At 48.0% G+C, this 21,692-nt stretch overlaps 1 protein-coding gene across 9 annotated transcripts in view; it reads left to right on the top strand.

Moving 5' to 3' along the window:
• TDP1 (tyrosyl-DNA phosphodiesterase 1) overlaps positions 1–21,692 on the top strand; it is a 77,505-nt gene that overhangs the window by 32,619 nt on the left and 23,194 nt on the right. For 8 of the 9 annotated variants that reach the window (XM_061156434.1, XM_061156442.1, XM_061156436.1 and 5 more), the window contains 2 exons: positions 265–331; positions 2,204–2,311. In XM_061156434.1, the coding sequence (XP_061012417.1) occupies positions 265–331; positions 2,204–2,311 (175 nt within the window). The remainder of the gene's footprint in view (positions 1–264; positions 332–2,203; positions 2,312–21,692) is intronic. The other variant, XM_061156443.1, reaches the window with a different exon arrangement.

Here is a 21,692-nt window from a genome sequence, read left to right as displayed (position 1 = left end):
AGGAGCCTGGTGGGCTACAGTCCACAGGGTTGCAAAGAGTCGGACATGACGAAGTGACGAACACTATATGCACTTGTAAGAAAGGAAACCCCATTGAGAGAACAAACCTCATGCGGGTATAGATGTTTCCTTCCAGAGAGCTATTCCGTAAGGTGAAATAAGTAATGGCTTCTTTAACCACTATATATAGATTTTCTTAATGAGGGTCCTCAAAGTATAGCCAATAATTTTTATTTGTTTACTTTATTTCTCTTATTTTAAAAGCTGGGGGCTCTCTTCCCTATAGCATCCAGACGGCGGAGAAACAGAATTGGCTTCATTCCTATTTTCAGTAAGTAATCCAGTTAGAATGCTGCTGTTGCTTCTTTCAAGTAAAATAAGAATGTTGTCTGTCTGATTTTCTTAAAAAAAAAAAAAAAAAAAAGAGCTTTACATAATATGGCTGTATTTTTAATCTGTATATGTTAGTGATAGAAATCCCTTAAAGTTCTAAACATTTCTTGGAATTGGTTTTTAATACCAGAATCTAATTTATCTCTGTGAGGTTCCTGTTTAAATATTGGCATACAAAGACAAAAGATAAGTGAAAGAACATGTTGGGAAATTTAGAATTTACATAAGCAGCGTTTTAGTTCATATTTCCAAAATATGCCATCCTCTGTGTACACATTCATGCGCTGGGAAGCTGCAGGCTTTCTGAGGGGAGAATCCATGTGCCTTCTCTGGGACACATGGCGGCCTCTGGCTTGCTGCATGGCGAACGCTCAGGCTGGAGGGGTGCTCTGTGTCCTCCGGTCGGCCACCCTGCATGTTCTTGGCCAGCTGCAGCCTCACCCTGGCTTCAACAGGCACTTGAGCTGGAACCAAAAACGAAGACAGATTGCCTTTCAATAGCTTTAGTCTGGGAATTCCCTGCCGCTCCAGTGGTTAGAACTCCTTGCTTTCACTGCCAAGGGCCTGGGCTCAGTCCCTAGTCAGAGAACTAAGATCCTGCAAGCCACCTAGGGCATGGCCAAAAGGAAAAAAAGAAAAAGAGCTTTCGTTGTAATTCAGTATGTCATCCTAGAGCCTTTCTTTAATGCTTTCTTTGGAAGTGTTTGGTTTTATTTTGCAAAGGACGTTTCTCCAAATCGAGCTCCTTTGAGTATTGTGTTCTTACCAGTGAATTTTGGTTTTTTGTTTTTAACTTCTATTCATTTATTTATCGGCTGCCCTGGGTCTCTGTTGCCACAAGCAGGCTTTCTCTCGTTGCAGAGAGGGGGGCTGCTCTACTTGCGATGCGTGGGCTTCTCATGGTGGTGGCTCCTGTCGTTGTGAAACCCAGGTCTGGGGTGCGTCAGCGTCAGTAGCTGCAGCTTGAGGGCTCGCTGGTTGTGGCTCAAAGCCGCGATGGTTAACGCGTGGTCTCAGTTGCCTCATGCATGTGGGATCTCCCCACAGCAGGGATCAAACCTGTGTCCCCTGAGTTGGCAGGTGGATTGTTAACCACTGGACCACCGGGGAAGCCCCACAAGTGAATTTAATAATCTAATAATGACTCTGCCAAATCCCAATTTTACTCTTTCAGACAGTCTGTTCCTTTGAGGGACCGTCCTCTTATATTCATAAGTGAGAATTGTTACTTTATGACATAGGTCTTTTTTTTCCCCATGAAACCTTAGTCCCCAAAATGTTGGAAACTTAGAAACCAAACTTAGACATATAAATATCTGCATTTGACTGGGGTATTTCTGAATTATCCCCCTGCTCTTCAGCATTCCATTTTGATATTCATACCATTTGTATTTTGTTCATTCAGCAAGCATTTGGTGAGCCTTTCCTACTCAGTAACGTGCTCTGGGAAGACAATTCCTGCTTTTAAAGAGACAAGGTGTGCTTACATGCAGCTAAAAGCACGATGGAGATAGTATGTGTGCATATATGTGTGTGTGTGTTCCTAACACGACGCAAGGACCATGTGCCTGCAGGTCACACTGCTGTTTGTAGGTGGTATTGTCTACATGCCTACACTCTGAAATGAACATGTGCTATTCTGTTAGCTCAGCAGAATATAGGGCGTTATCACAGGTCATATCCAGAGAACAATGTACCCACTGTTTTTTTACACGATAGGATTTTGCTTTTCATACGATGTTCTCATATTAGCACTGTGATGACCCGTTTGTGTTTTCTGACTGGTGATTTGTGCCTTTTCCATCACTAGCAAGTGGTCAGCTGACACCTCAGGCCGCAGCAATGCCATGCCACATATTAAGACGTACATGAGAGCCTCTCCAGACTTCAGTCAGATCGCTTGGTTCCTTGTTACAAGGTACGAGTTCTTATATTCTTGATGGGAAAAATTGTTAAAATGTATTTGCATCTCCTGTTAAGAGTACTGAATGCACTTCCAAAAAGTGATTTTGTGAGTCGCCCTTCGTTTTCTCTTAAATATGTAGGGGTATTTGTGTCTTTGTTATTTGTTGTTTACTCGCTAAGTCGTGTCCAACTCTTTTGGGAAAGTGGTGGCTGCCTTTGGGGGTCCTTGTGAGAGTTAAACGACAGAGCCCAGTGCTGGGGACAGAAAGACCCAGGACATGCGAGGCCGTGGTCACACCTATTCAAGCTCTGCCCTTGAGGCCATGGAGGATGGCCAGGGGGACTGCTGCCCTTCTCCGTGCTGTGTGCCTTTACAAAGAGAAACTTCTGATTCTGACGAGGAGGGTGCCTGGGTATGAGGTGTGCCCTGTAGAATTCCTGGTGGAGAAGTCATCGTCTGGGGCAGGAAGTGCCAAGGAAAGCAGAGGTGTAGAGGGCTTGTGGCCCCTCTGTGGGCTTGGAGCTCAGGCCCTAGCTGCTTCAGTGAGTGCAAGATTGTTCATTACTCCCCTGACTTCATTGTAAATAAAACACCCTTGCAAAAGCTAGGTTACTGCCAGTACTCCTAGAAGGAAAGTGATAAGAAATCAAGTTAAGTGCTACCCAGTCTTCTACAAAGTTAACCAACAAGAACGTGAATTCAGTCATCACGTGGATCCTTGAACATTCTCCAAAGGGACCTGGATATTCAAAGACCACGTCTCCGTGTCAGTCACCTGTGTGCTCAGTAACTGTCTGATGTTAAATGTTAAACCAAGTTACTAAGTTGAGGGAGAAAAACCTGGCTGTTGATTCTGGTTCTGTCACATCCTGATGCTGCGTGTGACCCTCACTTCCTGTATACTCTGATGACCAGTCAGTAGGGCTAGGTGAAACAATCCATCTGCTTCCGATTCTAAACCACCACCCTTGGAAGCGGTGCTGAGAGCCGGGCCATCGTACACCCCGAGGGCCACTTTATTACAAAGCTTGTTATTTTGCTCTTTGCTGAGGCCCTAAAATGACGTGACATTCCCTTCAGTCAGATCTGAGAGATTCTCTACCAGTTTGAGTAACAGGACTCCACCCATCGTATTGCTTTTTTATACTCATCGAGGCTCTTATTGAAATCATGTCACTTTGCGGGAATGTTGAATTTGAAGGCTGTTCTTCCAACTTTGGTTAAAATCCTCTTAACTATTAACTTAGAATGCTTTTTCTCAAAATAGGGTCAAAACAAATATAGAGAAACATATCAGTTATTGGGTAAAAGTGGTCTCATCTAGCACCATGGGTTTTTTTTGCTGGGGAAACAGGTGCCCAGGGAACTTAAGCATTCAAAAGCTTGCAGCTCGCCAGAAGGCCAGGATGGAGGCTGTACCAGAGAAAGCACCGCCTTGACTTTGCACATAACTGAGTGTGGGAGATGCTTCAAAGACAAGTCCTGGGTTTGGGGTGTGGCTGGTAGGGAGGTGGGCGGTGGTCACCTTCTAGAGAAGTCAAGAAACAAAACTGGTTTTGGTGGGAGAATGGCCAGCTGGATTAGATTGACCTATTGTGGTAGGACGGTTAAGTGGAATTGTCCGTTGGCGATGTTGGAGCCAGAAGGTCAGCGTATGTGTAGTATATTTTCGAGTTCTCTATAGAACTGATCGTTGACACCTTGAGCCCGTGTGTGGATGGATGGTCAGGGGAGAGTGGAGCCGAGGGCTGGTGCCCGGGAGGGGAGGAACAGACCAGGACAAAACATCACACCTCCCGGGTTCCCAGGCCACAGGGGTGGGTTGGGCCCAAGCCTTCCCTCCTGAGTTACGGAACAACTGGTCACCATCCTCCACGAAACAGTCTTCCTTCTACTTAAAAAGCAATGTTCTGCATTGTATTTTTGATATCATAAAATTTAACCATTTCAACATGTATTTATTGAGCACCTACTATGTGGCAGGCACTTTTCCAGGATCAGGGAGTACCGTGATGGCACATAATCCTTGACTTTATGGTAGTGAGAATTGCACAAAAACCAAGTTTATTTGCATATTTCAAATGGTGATAGTTGCTGTAGAGAAAAATTAAGTAGAAGAATAATTTAGGTGCACAGTCCTTTATTCAAAATCCTTGAAACAAGGTATAGTTAAGTATTTGGAGCTTAATATGAATACTTATAACATCTGTTTAATATCCCTAGTGTTGTTACAAGTAGCCTCACATTAGCTTAGGTCAGCTTTTGTCCCCTAATGAGTTCACACAAATAAGTTTTGCCAGTAAGTATAGTGAGTTAGGTAATAGCTTAATTTCGAGTTGGTTTCAGTTATTTTTAGACTTCCAAGCTAACATGTAGTGCTTCGTGCTAAGTCGCTTCAGTCGCGTCTGACCCTTTGTGACCCCAATGGACTGTAGCCCACCAGGCTCCTCTGTCCATGGGATTCTCCAGGCAAGAATCTTGGAGTGGGATGCCATTTCCTTCTCCAGGGGCTCTTCCCAACCCAGGGCTTGAACCCACATCTCTTATGTCTCCTGTGTTGGTGGGCGGGTTCTTTACCACTAGTGCCATGTGGGAACCCCAGTGTTTATACCGAGTTTCAGGCATTCTTCTAAAAAGCAGAGTCTATGCACACACACCTTGGAGAAGGCAATGGCACCCCACTCCAGTACTCTTGCCTGGAAAATCCCATGGACGGAGGAGCCTGGTGGGCTGCAGTCTGTGGGGTCTCGAAGAGTCGGACACGACTAAGTGACTTCACTTTCACTTTTCACTTTCATGCACTGGAGAAGGAAATGGCAACCCACTTCAGTGTTCTTGCCTGGAGAATCCCAGGGACGGGGGAGCCTGGTGGGCTGCCGTCTGTGGGGTCGCACAGAGTCGGACGTGACTGAAGCGACAAAGCAGCAGCAGCAGCAGCACACACATACACACACACTCATGTAATCCTGATAACAGTCCTGCAGGTGAGCATGTTCGTCCCCTCACTGGTGGGAGAACTGAAGCACAGAGAAGGTCAGCAAAGCACCCGGGAGCGCAGGCATGTGCCATCCCAGTTTCAGGGAGTCTGCCCCTTCAACAGGATGACCAGGGAAGTCCTGACTGACACGGTGACGTTTAAGCAGAGACCTGAGAGAAGGGAGGGAGCCGTGTGGGTGGAGAGCTGGGAGAAGCGTTCCTGGAGAGAGGCACAGCTGGGAGTATTCTGGTTTGTGTTTGAGAAACGGCATGGGTGCTACTGGAATGAGTGGGATAGGAGGGCAGAGCAGTTGCTGGGGTTTTGGTCAAGATAACACTTTGTGCAGGACTGTCCTGTTCTTTCTAGGGTGTTACGTAGCCTGGCCCTCACGTACTAACCACCATGTCATGGCAAAAGCTATCCAGATGCCCATGCCTTTCTAAGTATCCCCAGGCTGTCTCTCCTGCTGGCGATGCTGTCACCTTTGAGAGTAAGTTCAGGACCCTGTGAACAGCTGGTTTATGATTGCGGCTCGTCTCCCCTCTGCTGCGTTTTCCTGTGTTAGAGTGGCGAGCCGCGGCTTCCAGGCCAAATGACGGGGTAATGCCAGCAACAAGTATTGTTTCTTAATAGACATGCTTCTGTTCTGGGCCTTGTGACTAAGTGGCTGAAGGCAATTGCAAACTTATTATCTGGAAGTTCCTGTGGGTCAGGAATCTGGACAGGGTTTGGCTGGTCAGAATTGGTATTCGTTACTCAGCTAGGTGCATCTGTATGCTTCTCCAGCCTTGATTTGAAATAATTTCTTCCTGTTTTGAAAATTGAGGTTTGTTTTCCATAGTCAAGGGAAAGTCTCCTTGAGCATACTCGCAACACTGACCCTCAGGTTCCCCCAGAGGCTGTCTGAGAAGTGCAGCCCTAACCTTCTTTGGAGCCAAAGGAGGCAACTTGATTGGAGGGAGGTTTTCACCCTGCAGCACCATGGCTTTGGAGACCCACACTCACTTGGGTATGTAGAGTTGCTAAGTAGAACCCTACAAGGTACAACTCCCCCCCCCAAAAAAACCCAAACTCATCACTTTGGCAACATACTTCACATATTTCCTATGAGTGTGCATAGTGATCACTGGTTGTTTCTCAGCCCATCGTAAGTAGAGGATGTTGGCTTCCTGGTCACGGAGACGTGGTTTTACCCAGCTGACATTTCACAAATGTGGAAACTGGCTTGAAATCAGGGACTGAAATCCTATAGAAGATGCCAGCTTTCATATAGTTTTTATCTTTTACTTTATCCTTCTACATATGCAAATACCAGATTTTTCCTTCCCTCTCTTTCATGATGTGTTGTGATTGGGGTTCTGACTGAAAGCATTTTTTATACAGCCTAGGTTACGTTTTAGTATTATATAGTTGCCACATCACCAAAATCTCCCCTAAAACCATTTTTAATGAAGTTTCTTTGTGAATGGACCTGTCTCCATTAGTTTTTGCCCTTCTCTAAGAGAAAATGAATTCATGTAAGTCCCATACTTTTTTCCTACCAGAATGCTCTTCCTGACACTTGTAATTTTGTGAAATACGTGTCGTTTCTTTCAGACCAATAAAATAGTACCTGGTCTGCAGTGTCCCAGGAAATTTTGAATGAATGGATGGTATCCCTCCTCTTCATCTAACTACCATTCGTTTTCTGAATGCTTCTCAGGTTTTAAGTGTGTTTTCTTTTCTGTACCAGAACTCTTAAGCTTATTCTTAAAGGTTTTCTCAAATCTTCCCCTTTGAAACTTCTTTAGCTCAGCAGACATGAGTCGTTACTTTTTCCTTTGTGTTTTCGTAAGGCTTCCCAGGTGGTGCAGTGGTAAAGAACCCGCCTGCCAGCGCAGGAGACTCAAGAGACTCAGGTTCCATCCCTGGGCCGGGAAGATGCCCTGAAGGAGGAAGTGGCAGCCCACTCCAGTGTTCTTGCCTGGGAAATCCCATGGGTACAGGCGCCTGGTGGGCTGTGGTCCCAAACAAAGAGTTGAACGTGACTGAGTGTGCACACAGCGCTTCTTGCCTGGTCGTTTTACGTCTTCCTTGTACGTTTTAGGGGCATTTGTTGGCCTCGATTTATTATGACCTGCTTGGGAGCCCATGCCAGGGGCTTACTCATCTTTATCCTCAGCATCTAATGCATCTAACACTGCCCAGCTTATGTTTAAGGACCAGTGCATATTTGAATCAGAGCCTTTTACAAAATACTTTTGTTCAAATAGAGCATATCTACATATCACAGATCAGGAGTGATATCAAATTCATATCAGACATGCAGACATTCTGCACTGTCTGGGAGGCCTGCAGCAGGAACTGGCCTCCAGAGAACAGTAGGGCCTGAATTTGTCTTCTCCTTGTTCCCCAGCCATCCTGCTCATCCTCAAACCACCACTGCTGGTGTCTTAGCTTTAACCCCATCAACCCTTTCAAACTCAGGTACCTCGGATGATCAGCCGTCATACTATGGAGGAAATAGCCCTGAGGTAGAGTCCAAAGATCCATGTCTAAGTTGGGATTGCCACATACTAGCCTTGCCACTCAAATCTTGGAAAAATCATTTCTTTTCTGGGCCTTTATCTAACTTATGGAATGATCAGAGGACAATGCTGCTGCTGCTGCTGCTAAGTCACTTCAGTCGCGTCCAGCTCTGTGTGACCCCAGAGACGGCAGCCCGCCAGGCTCCCCAGTCCCTGGGATTCTCCAGGCAAGAACACTGGAGTGGGTTGCCATTTCCTTCTCCAGTGCATGAAAGTGAACAGTGAAAGTGAAGTTGCTCAGTCATGTCAGAGGACAATGATAGAAAGTAAATGTGGCTCAGACAGTAAAGCGTCTGCCTACAATGCGGGAGACCCGGGTTCAATCCCTGGGTTGGGAAAATCTGATAGCATGCCAGGTTCCTCCGTCCATGGGATTTTCCAGGCAAGAATACTGGAGTGGGTTGTCATTTCATTCTCCAGGAGAGTTGGACACGACTAAGCAACTTCATTTCACTTCTCCCCATTAAAGTGTATGAGGTGTTAAGTGTTAGTTAACCGCTTAATTTTTACTGGCTGTTGACAACCACGTGTTATTATTAAGCTCATATTCATTAGACCTCTAGGGAGTCAAAAAAGTTAATCAAGACTTTATCTGTTTGGTTTATATGACATATGGATGTGTAACGTGACCTAAAGACTTTTGATAAATAAAGCCTTTTCTCAACTCAGTGTGGTTAAGTTTAAGACTAGTCATAATTATTCTGTAAAAGCAACACTAGTATATTCAGCCAGAAGAATATGTTCAAAGAAACTTAAAATTAGCACTTTGGATTGAACTTATTAGAATGTTATATCTGCAGGCTTTTATCTGGTTGCTTTTATGGAAAGCTATTTATAGTTCTCAGTGCTACTGTGAAATTATCCCATGTTTGATGGGCAGCCTGTTATGGAAATTACTGGAACATAATGACAAAAGACAGTGTTTAAATTTTACCACAGGACCAAGCAGGCAAGAAGATGAGCTTGAAGAAGCAGCCTTGGCTGAGAAGATAGTGCCTAGGAGTACTTGGCAAACCCCGATGAGAACAATTATGAAAGCTGTGCATTGTGGGTGGGCAGAACCGGATAGCTGTCACAGTTGCCTAGCAACCGACGGGATGAGTAGAAATGTTGATGCTGCCACTTTAGGGGAAAACAAGACAAGTGCTTGACTACAAAACCGCTGCAGCTTTTTGAGGAAACATTGAGGGCACTCTTGCCTCCCCTGCTTTTCCACACACTAGTGTGGTGCTGCTTTAATGTCTGTTCCGTTGATTCTGAAACAAATAGTCCTTTTCCTCCGTTGAGCTTTAAAAAACAAAAAAAATCACACTGAACCTCACAGAAAAATTATTCCTAGATGTCACTGGAGCGGACCTGGTTCCCTGGCCCTACGGCTCCAAGTACTGATATTAGCTGGTATGCCTCAGGTACTTTGTTACAAATGACTGTTTTGAGTACCAAAGTCTGCAAACGGCTTCTTTATATGGCAGAGGTGATCGCAGGTCGCTTGCTTTCTTGTGCTCTGGTACAAGTAGACCAGGGTCAGCGCATGCCCCTTTTCATGCTCGTGGGAGCAGGTCTCTCGAAGCGCTATCCCTGATGGGAGAAAGCTTGAAACCCCCAACCTAGAGTCTCTAGACCCTTCGTACTTCAGCATTGCTGGTGACAAGCTGTACCTGTGGCTGGAGGTGAGGCACTGTCTGGGAGGCCTGCAGCAGGAACTGGCCTCCAGAGAACACGCCTCACAATGATGGCCTGCTCACTCCCTGAATTCTCTGTTAGTAGCGAAGTACTCTAATCCTAAGCAGGGAGGCCTTAACTGACATTCCCCAGGAGGCGCAGCTGGCAGGGTGATGGAGGCGGGATTCATGCCCTGAGAGTCCAGCGTGCCTGTTGCGTGCCTGTGTGCCGGACGCTGCTCTAGGCTTTGGTGCCAGATGATGAACGAGGTGTGGTCCCTGCCCTCAAGGAGCTTGTGTTCTAGCTGTTGAGGCCCTGGTGCCTTCTGCTTTGGGATCGGCCCTGCTGACCGAGACTTGGGAGAACACGCAGCTCAGAACCTCATGGCAGCCTCGTTCCCTGAAGACCGCGGTGCCAGATCTTGCCTCCTCCTGGTTAACAGCCTCTCTCTCTGCTAAGCCAGGCGTCTCCCCTCAGCTCTTCTCTCCCAGCGTTTAGCCCAGAATGCTCTGACTTCCTGCCCGTTGCTTTGCCAGAGCCTCGCCTCCCTCCTCCCCCGGTGAGGTTCTGGTTTCTGCCCTGGCTGTCCGTTGTGGCTCCTGCTGCGCAAGCTCAGATGACAGCGTGGCTGCTGTGAGGGGCCTGAGGCTGCTCTTTTCCTAGCCTTGTGCATCCTGCCTCTGCTAGGCCACCCACCGACCATCCCTTCTGTGCCAGGATTTGACACGGTCCAGTGCTTGACACGGTCTCCAGGGCTCTTTTTTTTTTGGGGGGGGGGGGGGGCGGGGGGGTGCACCAGAGACAACATTCAGAATCTGAAATAGTTCCCTAGCCAGGGATCAAACCCGTGCCCCCTACAGTGGAAGCTTGGAGTCGTGCCCAGTGGAGTGCCTGTCTTACCCACTGGAGCGTCCTTTCAGGGCTTTCTTGAAATGCTGCTTCATCCCGGTCATCAGTTCCCACTTAGTAGTCAACATCTGGGACCTGAGCGAGGGCCTGACTCCTCCAGCCTCCGCCTAGCTACTGCGTTCACACCAAACCCAACCATATGGCAGAGAGGCTCATGCCTCCCAGAGCTTGGGTCTTCCGGATGTTCCTGTCGTCCCACTGTGAAGTCCCTTTTCATTCACTCCTTCATCTGCTCTGCTTTTGTAGACCCACATTCAGCCCCTGTTCTCACCACCAGGCCGGGCCTGTGGGCCTGCCGATGCCCCGAGCTTGGGGTAGTGATGGCTCGGTCTGCCCGGCCGCCGAGCGCTTGATCAGGATAGAGTTAGACATGCGCACACATTCGGTGCCTGTGTTCAGGGGAGTCCACGATTCACTCCGTGAACTGTGCATCCGGGGCGGCAAAATCCAGGGAAGGGATGGCTCAGAGAGGAGAGAGACCCCTCTGTGTAAAGTGATCGCGCCCTGGGACGTCGTCCATCTTGTGTGTGCTAGGCCGAGGGGACACACCCGGGAGAAGAAACCATGGACTTGAAACCCAGAGGGAGCGCGCTGCGGGAGGGGCAGGCGCAGGCCGCTGGGCGGGGCCCCGGAGTGACGTCAGGCGAGGCTTTTCAGGTGCGGGCGCTCAGTGCCCGAGAACACGGGAGTGGGATGACTCAACAGCGTTTTGCTAATGCTGCTGATAATGTCTATCACTGTTCAAGGCTTTGATGTGCTGTTTTCATGGTAATGCCATCCTGTGCTCTCTGGATCTAAGGAGAGCAGATATTTCACGCACAGAGAAACGGCGCAGAGCCGAGGCTGCTCCTCGAGGACATGGTCGAACCAGAGCTTGAACAGCTCCTCCTTCCAAGTCACATACTCTTTCTGGAATTGGTTTATGGGGTAGAAAAGAGGAAATAAAGCATGAGGGCAGAAAAAAACTACCGAGAGGCCGGTGCGAAGTTCCAGACAAAGGCGGCCACAGAAGGGCAAAGCAGAGGGGTGTTCACATAGAGGCCTTCTTACAGAAAGATCTGCAGGACACGGGAGCAGGCTGGGGGCAGCTGGAGGAATCAGGTCGCCCCGCAGGGCTGTGGACAGAACTCTCCAGGAGAATTGGAATCAGGTCGCCCCGCAGGGCTGTGGACAGAACTCTCCAGGAGAATTGCTGGCACGGCAGGGTTTGCAGAGCCGGTTGCTCACCCCACGGAGGCTGCCCACGTGCTGTCTTGAAAGATTTTAATAGAAACCACTCGTGGGTCCCACAGCTTCAGTGCTATTGCTGTGAGGCTCGCAGAGGCTGTGCCTCCGGGAACCCGGGGAAGCAGAAGCCAGGGGCTTGCCTTCACAGACTTTGTTGGGGGCTCCAGGGAGGGCTCTGCTTCAGAAAGCCTTTAAAGGGCCCTCAGGTTAGTTGACCACTTACGGGCTGGCTGTTCATCAGACCTTTCAGTGTTACCCGGATGTGCAAACGGCCCACTGCCCACAGCCGCACCTCTGCTGCTCGGCAGCTCCTTCCATTCTCTGAGCTGCTTCCCCACGTGGGGAGTCAGGGACTGGGCTATGTCGGGGGCTTCGTGCTGTGTCCTTGGAGCCCTGGGGGTTCTGGAAAACACTCTCAGAGCCCACTGTCCTGCTCTGAACAGAGGACTCCCTAGGTTTAATAAAAGGGCTTCCCTGGTGGCTCAGCTGGTAAAGAATCTGCCTGCAGTGCGGGAGACCAGGGTTCAATTCCTAGATTGGGAGGATCCCCCTGGAGAAGGGAACGCCTACCCACTCCAGTATTTTGGCCTGGAGAAGTCCACGGGGTCACAAAGAATCAGACATGACTGAGTGACTCACTTCACTTCAGGTTTAAGAAAAAGTTAATATTACAGTAGATAACCTCCCAAAGCCTTCTAACACCATTTCACAGATCTGTTAAAAGTACTGATACTTTCCAGGACTTCCCTGGTGGTACAGTGGCTGGGACTCCATGCTTCCCAAGCAGGGGGCCTGGGTTTGACCCATGGTCAGGGTGCTAGATTCCACATATTGCAACTGAGGCCTGGCACAGCTTGGTAAGCAAATAAATTTTTTTTTTTTAAGTGTTGATGCTTTTCAAATGTTACCTTCATGCAGTGCTTTACGATTTCCTAAGCACATTCACCTTATTGTTGATTGTAGTTTTATTCATCCCTCATTTTAACCCAGTGAAGTGAATGTATGGTGCTAAACCCATATTACAGGCAAAGAAATTGATGCCAAAGGATGCTAAGCCCAAGGTAACAGCTGGCCAAAACCAGAACTCAAACCTGCACCTGCGGGTGGTTCTTGTTGATGTATGGCAAAAACCACCACAGTATTGTAAAGAAATTATCCTCCAATTAAAATTAATTAATTTTTTAAAAAATCTTATGTATCTGTTGCTCTTTTCAAGTCCTTGTTTTGCCCGTCCACCACAGGAGACAGACCAAAATAATGGAACGTTTCAGTCAAAAATGAAATAGCAAGCAATTCTGGCTCATTGGTTACTATTAAGTACACACTGAAATTCTTTGACATGATATTCTAAATGCCAATTTTGACTTGAGATTTGAAAAGCAACTTTGGATCCCACACCACAGTATTTTTGCCATTTTGGATTCTGGTTGCTAACCTGATGGCTTCTAAAACCCTTGTTAATTTGATTTGTGGGATCAAAGAGAGAGGGATCCTTTTACAGTGCAGATTGACCTTTAGGCTGGACTGTGCTGTGAATGAAAGCTCGGCTTCCAAATCCAGATTAGAAAGGGGGTCATGACTGACTGAGAAACAGAATGAGATTGCAAATGGATTTCTCAGTGTATTTGGTGATCAGAATCAGTCAGGATCATTACTTGCAAAAACCCACATCCAAGTATCTCTTCTAATGCTTCACTTTGCTTATCAGTGAAAAAGCATGGGTCATAATTGTTTGCGTTTTTCTTTTCCTGCTGACATTTCTTTGTTAATATAGTGTATCTGTAAGTCAGATATCAGCCCCCAAAACACAGCTGATATAATGTGTCCTTTGTGGTAATTAACCTCACAAGACTATTGGACATCTGCTTTAATTTTAACCATGCTTTTAAATTCCTGGCATTGTGTCTCTCATATCTATAGTGAAATTTGGGGGACATATATCTGTATCCAGGAGACCCAAATCATTCTTTACAAAATAAAATAGAAGGTCACTCTGCCTTGGACACTTGTGGTGGGATTGCTAAATCAGTGAAGCAATCTGATGAGTAATTTTTGAACCCATCTACCACTATAACCTTCTAGGACTAGGAGACCTGAATGGACCTACCTTCTGGAAAATGCCATTGCTTGGTGAGTCCCACCGGAGAAAAAGAACCAGAGTCACCCTCCCATAAATTTAGCCAAGTATCATGATGGTAGTAGGTAGCATCTATTAAGCATCATGTATGTGCCTGGGATTTTACACAACTTATCTGATATCTACACACCATTTTTTCTTTCTTTTCTTTTTTTGAATATTTATTTGGCTGTGCAGAGTCCTAGTTGTAGCATGCAGGGTCTTTAGTTGCAGTTTGTGGGCTCTATTTCGATCCCTGTGAGAGATCCCTGGAGTCTTAGCCACTGGACCAGCAGGGAGGTACCTGCACATCACTTTTATGAGGCAGGTGTGTTACCCTACTCTGTAGATGCAGAACTTGAAGATGAGCAGGGTTGGCCCTCATTATGATTGAAGTGTGTGCGAACTCGTATTCTGCTCTTGCCCATTGCTTCACTGTGCCTCTCCTGCTTTATTGTCAACAGTTAGACCTCTCCTCTGCATTCTTGTGGTTAATTCTCTAACTGTAGTGAAGGAAAGTCTTGATACATTGTATCTTCTAAGCCTTTGTGTGTCAGGCTCTTTTCTTGAATTAATTACGTTTCTCCCCTGCCTAACATCTGCAGGATTCAGGGCCAGCAGATGTCTGTGGGCTAGAATAGCCATCAACAGCGTCTTCAAAGAGCTGGAGTCTGTGGAGGAGGAAAGGGCTGTCATCACAGGAGTGGGCAGGGTGGGAGACGTGGTGGTCGAGGAAATGATGTTTGCAAAGATGTGGAGGCAGTCGGTATGTCAATTAAGTTAAGAGTAGAGGAGTCATAAAAGGGCATGAGGCAAGATAATCCTGAAGGGCATAGACTTGGTCAGACAGTGCAGGTTCCTAAGCTTCAATATATGCTTAAGGAGAAAGGATGCACTGGCACTTAGAGAGCCCCCGGAGGAAGACACAATCAGAGACGGGGCAATTCATTTGGATCTGAGGTCTAGAGTGGGAAGGACTGAACTGGGGAGATCTTCTTGGAAATAGAGGATGTTATGGACTTCCCTGGCGGTCCAGTGGTTGGGAATCCACCTGCCAACGTAGGGGACATGAGTTCGAATCCTGGTCTGAGGCGATTCTACATGCCTTGGGGCGGCTGAGCCCGCACGCTCTAGAGCCCGTGTTCCACAAGAGAAACTCCCCTCAGTGAGAAGCCTGTGCACCACACCTGTAGAAAGCCTGCGTGCAGCAACAAAAACCCAACGCAGCCCCCCCCCCCCAAAAAAAAAAGATGTTATGGGGGCAGAAAAAGAAAAAAACTTGATACCTGCCTCTATATCGTTGCCACGTGAGCCAACAAGTCCAAAAAACTGCAACTTCTGAGCCTGCCTGAGACTGTGGACAGAAGCAAATTCAAAAGGAAACTGGTGTTCAGAAGGGAAGACATGCTGATGAGTTTTCGATTTTTAGAAAGTTGGGTTTGGGATGACGATGCAGTATCCCCACAGAGAAATCCAGCTTGTGATTGGAGATGCCCATTTGGAAATTTGGTGAGCCATCCAAGCTGGCTGAGTCTGAGTGTCATTCTGTTCAAGTAACAGTTGCAGTTGGTGAGTGGGAAAGTCCCAGGGAAGAGACACAGCGAAGAGAGCAGAGGCACAAGGACAGAGTGTCGGTCTAGAGGGCACGGCCGTCATCGTTCAGTCACTCAGCTGTGTCTGACTCTGACCCAGGGACTGCAGTACACCGGGCCTCCCAGGCCTCCACCACCTCCTGGGGTTTGCTCAGACTCCTGAGGGTGTGGTACCGGGTGGAAGGAGCAACAAATGTGAGAGAAGCTGAGTCCGAGAGCTGGGAGAGAACCAGGAGAGTCACAGAGAGGAAGCCAAGGGAGCCAGAGGCGGAAGAGGAACACCGGCCTGCAGCAGAGTGGTCCGGAGCGGGTGCTCAGCTGTGGCACCCGATGTCCGGCGCCGTCCTGTATGCTGTTGCGTGTCAAGCAGCATTCCTGACCTCTAGAAAATGTCCCCAGACATTGCTCAGTGCCCCCTCAGGGCAAAAGCACCCCCAGTGAGAACCACTGGTCTGGAAGAATAAGGAGTTTAGAAAGCCCACGGGGTTTTGCACTTGAGTATTATTGAGTAGAAGGCAGACACAGAGGTTTTGCAGGAAAGGAAGGAAAGCTGCCGACGCCTTGTTTTAGCACAGCAGGACCCATCCAGGCTGATTTCCAGAGGGTGAGATCAAGGATTGGCGGTGCTTTAAGCCAGTGAATTTGTGGCAGTTTGTTAGAGCAGCAGCAGGAAACTGAGGCACACTGTACATTAATAAAAAAGACTGATGACGTAATTTACAAGTAGAAAATTCACAGAATTAAACATAGGTTTAGAAATGCAACAGAATCCATCAGAATTAAAGATTATTTCTTTGCATATACTCATTCAATTTCACATCCTTTGCAGTGAAACTGTCTTTCCGTATTCCTTGCAAAGCATGTTTCTCAGTACACGCAAAGAAACAGCTCAAGTTCAGAACAGGGAAGCCCACCGCAGATGTGAAGTGGGGTGTGATGCGCAGCGTCCTTGTGTATGTGAGAGACAGGCGCGCAGCTGGTGCGTGGGGACAGCGAGACCGCAGCTCGAGCCCAGGTGTGTCCTTGCTGACCTGTCACCCAGCTGCTGCGTCGCTGTCCACCGTCTGTTTATGGCATCTGCGCCCCACCCCTGAGGTGTGGCTAAAAGCTCAGTCTGTTGGGCATCTCTGCATGGGGGCAGAGGAACAGCGATGAAACATCAAGGACCAACGATAAAAGCAACGTTGTATCAGAGGACACATTTCCCAGAGCAGCAGTCACGCCTTCCAACAGAATCTTCAACTCCACCAGCTGCTCCAGGGCTCAGGCCGGGGTTGGAGGTGATGCACGCTGCCGATGCTGCTGTTAGCAGGTGCTCGGCCTTTAGAGGCACACGGCAGAGTTGTCCCAGAGATCACCTCCGTTGCCCCCTTCTCTCACATGGCTGTTTTCCCAGCAGGATAGTGTGGATTTTATCATTGCGGTTGGAGTATGTAGGTGAAGACTGATCTCGTTAGAGGTGAGCGTGGATGCCTTTAGTCATTGTAGGCTGTTGTCTAGAAAGTGATGTTTGGGCTCATGGGCTGAAACCCCGCATTCTGGAGGTCGGAAGCCGAGGCCCGGGAGGAGGAGGGGGGTGCTCTCAGGTGTCGGTGGGGGCAGCGTCCTCTCCCAGGGCTGGGGTGCAGGACCTGGCCCTCAGCACTGGCCTGCCTTCCTTCTCCGTGTCCCTTCCACGGCCTTCCTGTGCTTTGCTGAGCTTTCTTTTACAAATTGTCCATTATACATTATTAGTGTAAATTTACCCTTCAAGCTTTAAGCCGTGGGACAAAATTCCCATGTGGTGGGCTGAGATCAGATCTCTTAACAGCCACACTCTGCAGGCTGTGGCAGAGAATCGACCACAGCTAAGCTTCTGGTTATTCAGCTCAGTCACTCAGTCCTGTCTGACTCTTTGTGACCCCATGGGCTGCAGCACACCAGGCCTCCCTGTCCATCACCAACTCCCAGAGTTTACCCAAACTCATGCCCATCGAGTCGGTGATGCCATCCATCCATCTATTCCTCTGTTGTCCCCTTCTCCTCCTGCCCTCAATCTTTCCCAGCATCAGGGTCTTTTCAAATGAGTCAGCTCTTCACATCAGGTGGCCAAAGTATTGGAGTTTCAGCTTCAACGTCAGTCCTTCCAATGAACACCCAGGACTGATCTCCTTTAGGATGGACTGGTTGGATCTTCTTGCAGTCCAAGGGACTCTCAGGAGTCTTCTCCAACACCACAGTTCAAAAGCATCAGTTCTTTGGCGCTGAGCTTTCTTTATAGTCCAAGTCTTATATCCATACATGACTACTGGAAAAACCATAGGCTTGACTAGACGGACCTTTGTTGACAAAGTAATGTCTGCTTTTTAATATGCTGTCTAGGTTGGTCATAACTTTCCTTCCAAGGAGTCTTTTAATTTCATGGCTGCAGTCACCATCTGCAGTGATCAGGGCTCCATAAACTGCCCAGTTGAATAACTGACTGTTGGTCTGCTTAGCTGGGGGCTTGGGGGAAAAACCTCCCACCCCGTGGAGGCTTCGTAATGTGTCCACTTGCCTGGGCTGAACTTGCGGAGTCCCTTCTCTTGCGTGTTTCTGGCTAGGGCAGTCCCGAAGGCGCCGTGGCTTCCGCTGCTTGGTGGGGTTTCCGCTCGTTGCTGTGGTTCCAGCTGGTCCTCCTCCACTGTGTGTGCATCCTCGCTGGCTCTGCCCGCCCCGCAGACTTCCGGCCGCGGAATCAGGGCAAAGTCAGTGACGTCACCCAGACTACTTTACTGACTCCTGGAGCTCTGATGTCAGATTCTTATATATATTGTATATTACATACACACACCAGCGTGCTTCTGCTTCTCTGGTTGAACCCTAACTAACATGCATCTCCATCCCCCTGAAGCCACTGTTTTATTCACTATTACTTTCTTAGTAACGACTTATAGTCAGCCCACTATATGCGTATTTCCTTCATATCTGTAGTTATATATCTGTGATTCAACCCAACCACCTGACTTTCTTAGTGGCTTTCTTCTGATGAGTGGTACAGCACAGCACATCCAGAGTCCCGCCCTCCAAAGTTCTCCAGCTTACGAGTGTTTGATACCCCCAAAGAACGCAAAGTCAGTTCACACCCAGCCCTCTCTAGTGATGAAGCACAGACTGTACCCAGATGAAAGCGCAGCCCTGGGGGAGAAGCCGCAGCTCAGGCAGGCAGGAGACAGAAGAGACACGGGGCAGTGAGCTCACGGGCAGCAGTGGCCACAGCGGAAAGCCAGGACAGGCAGTGGACGTGAGTCCTGGCCGGAGAGGAGTGGAAGCTAAAACCGCTGTGGCTTTGCAGGAACAAGAGAGCCTGTCGTCAGGAGCCTTGTGGTGCCACTGGGCCCTGGCAGGCACCCGCCCTCACCGTCCACACACGGGCAGGCAGCTCAGAGTCTGCACATGTACACCCCGTGTCCCGGCTGCCCTGGGTCCAGTGATCCAAAGTGTACTCAGAGTGTAAAGAATTATTAAGGATGCTATTTCAAGGAATAGAAGTTTATCACCTAGACAGCCAAAAGGAGACTTTTTAGTCTCATTTTTCAGAATAGACTTTAAGGTTCCAGGTGCTTAGAATTCTGTTAGAAGCCAAATACAAAGGAAGCCTGGAAGAGACCATCTGAAGAGGTGTCCTCAGATTGATGTTTATCTTGGAATAAGCCCTCAAATCTTGGGATGTTGAGGAAAATGAGACTAAAGAGGGAAGAGTGGAAATTAGTCTTCCAGAAAGTGCCTTTAGCCTGCGGTGCTGCGCTGACACGTGGAGAGAGTTACCAGGCGGTGATAATCTAGAAAGCTGGGAAAAAATTCACAGGAAGACAGTTTCCACCTCACACTGGTTGGTTTTGCCATTAAAGCCTGTGTCTCTGCCTGGGGGGTCACTTCACATTACTAACAAGCGAGAGAAATAAGAGCAAGCTGTCATCTTGGACTTCTAAGAAGACATATTTTTTCCTAGAGTCATCACTGTGTTGTCAGCTTCCCACTTCTCCTTTTTACGTTTTCGTGACACATCGCAGATGGTGATGTTCATGACTGTGGCTCCTGCGCGTCACAGCAAGTTCCCCTGGTCCGTTTAGGAGGGCGGGAGGTCCGCGAATACACTTCTGTGTCTCCCCTGGTCCGTTTAGGAGGGCGGGAGGTCCGCGAATACACTTCTGTGCCTCCCCTGGTCCGTTTAGGAGGGCGGGAGGTCCGCGAATACACTTCTGTGCCTCCCCTGGTCTGTTTAGGAGGGCGGGAGGTCTGCGAATACACTTCTGTGCCTCCCCTGGTCTGTTTAGGAGGTCAGGAGGTCTGCGAATACACTTCTGTGCCTCCCCTGGTCCGTTTAGGAGGGCGGGAGGTTTGCGAATACACTTCTGTGCTTCCCCTGGTCTGTTTAGGAGGGCAGGAGGTCTGTGGATACACTTCTGTGCCTCCCCTGGTCCGTTTAGGAGGGTGGGAGGTCTGCGAATACACTTCTGTGTTTTGACGTTGTGGCTCAGTTGTGGTGAGAGCCCCCTCAGCTCTGCCCTCTGTGCTTCTCCTGTCCGTTCCCGTGGCGCCCTGACCAGAAGTTCTGTTCACTTGCTGGTGCCTGTTTCTCCGTGACTCGGATTCCCACAGCAACAGTTCCGGCCCACGGCTCAGGAGAATAGTTGATGCCCTGGCAAATGAATCCTTAAATATTCTGTTACCCGATGAAGTCAGGCTTTAAGGGTCTGAATAGCTGAGGTTTTCTCTCCATTCCAAAAATAGAATTTGGGTGAACCTAATTGAAAAAATGTTTCCAGCGAGTAATCAATTTTTGGATGAGAGGTTCTGGCCCTATTTGCTGCAGGAGAGTTTGCAAAGATGCTTCAGAGCCTTTTCATCTCCGCTCCTGGTGTCTTGCTTGCCCTGGCGCCTCCCCTCTGGTCTGGTCCCAGCCTCCTTCCTTCCACCGCGATTCCAGCCATATCCAACAGCTCTTAATCTGCATAAAACATGATGCTGTTTTCTTTTGACTGAAAGTAAAAATTAGCAGGAAAGGGAATATGTTTATCAATCTCATCTTACTAACTCTGTAAAATATTGACATAATTTTTTTTTAAGTATAGTAGAGTCATATTAATTTCAGGTATAATATAGTGATTCAGTATTTTTATAGATTATACTTGATCTATAGTTTTTTATAAGATAATATCTCTAGGACCTCCCTGGTAGTCCAATGGTTAAGAATCTGCCTTCCAATGCAGGAGACGTGAGTTCGTCCCCTGGTCTGGAAAGATTCCACCAGGCTTCTCTGTCCATGGGGTTCTCCAGGCAAGAGTACTGGAGCAGGTTGCCATTTCCTCCTCCAGGGGATCTTCCCGGACAAGGGATCAAACTGGAGTCTCCTGCATTGGCAGATGGATTCTTTACAAAGCCCATACATGTATCCTCGTAGCCTCTTCATTTTGTATGTAGCAGTTGGTACCTCTTAATCCCCTTCTCCAGTCCTGCCCCTCCCCTCCTCTCCCCCCACTGGGACCACTAGTTGGTCCTCTGTATCTGTGAGTCTGTTTCTATTTTGGTAGATTTCGTTGTTTCTTATTTTTAGATTCCATACATAAGTCATAACATACAGTATTTTTCTGTGTCTGACTTCGTAAGCATAATACCCTCTGTGTCCATCCATGTTGGTGCAAATGGCAACAAAATCTCACTTTTTCATGACCGAGTAATATTCCATTGTGTATTTACATAACACACCACATCTTTATCTGTTCATCTGCAGTGGGCACTTGCGTTGCTTCCATAGCTTGATTATTATAAATAATGGAGTGGGTTTGTTGGGTCTTATGGCAGTTCTGTTTCTAGTTTTTTGAAGAACCTCCATACTGTGTCCATAGTGACTACATCAGTTTACATTCCCACCAACACTGTACCAGGGTTCCCTTTTCCTCACATCCTCACCAACATTAATTTGTTATTTGTAGTCTTTTTGACAATAGCCATTGATAGAGCTTTCCAGGTGGTATGGGGGCTTCCCAGGTGGTGCTAGTGGTAAAGAACCCTTCTGCCAATGCAGGAGACATCAGTTCAGTCCCTGGGTCAGGAAGATCCCCTGGAGGAGGAAGTGGCAACCCTCTCCAGTATCCTTGCCTGGAGAATCCCATGGACAGAGGAGCCTGGAGGGCTACAGTCCACAGGATCACACTGAGTCGAACACGACTGAAGTGATTTAGCACCCACACATTGCCAGGTATGGGTTGGTCATTGTAGTTTGATTTCCATATCCTTGACTTATTTTTTTCTTAAGTGCAGCTTTTATGTACAACAACATCGGACATCTTGGCTAGGACTACAGCAGGGTCTTGAACAGGAA

The sequence above is a fragment of the Dama dama genome, chromosome 12 (genome assembly GCF_033118175.1).
Source record: "Dama dama isolate Ldn47 chromosome 12, ASM3311817v1, whole genome shotgun sequence".
Classification (NCBI taxonomy): Eukaryota; Metazoa; Chordata; class Mammalia; order Artiodactyla; family Cervidae; genus Dama; species Dama dama.
Note: the sequence above shows the minus strand (reverse complement) of the source record. Positions and strands in the feature narration are given on the sequence as shown.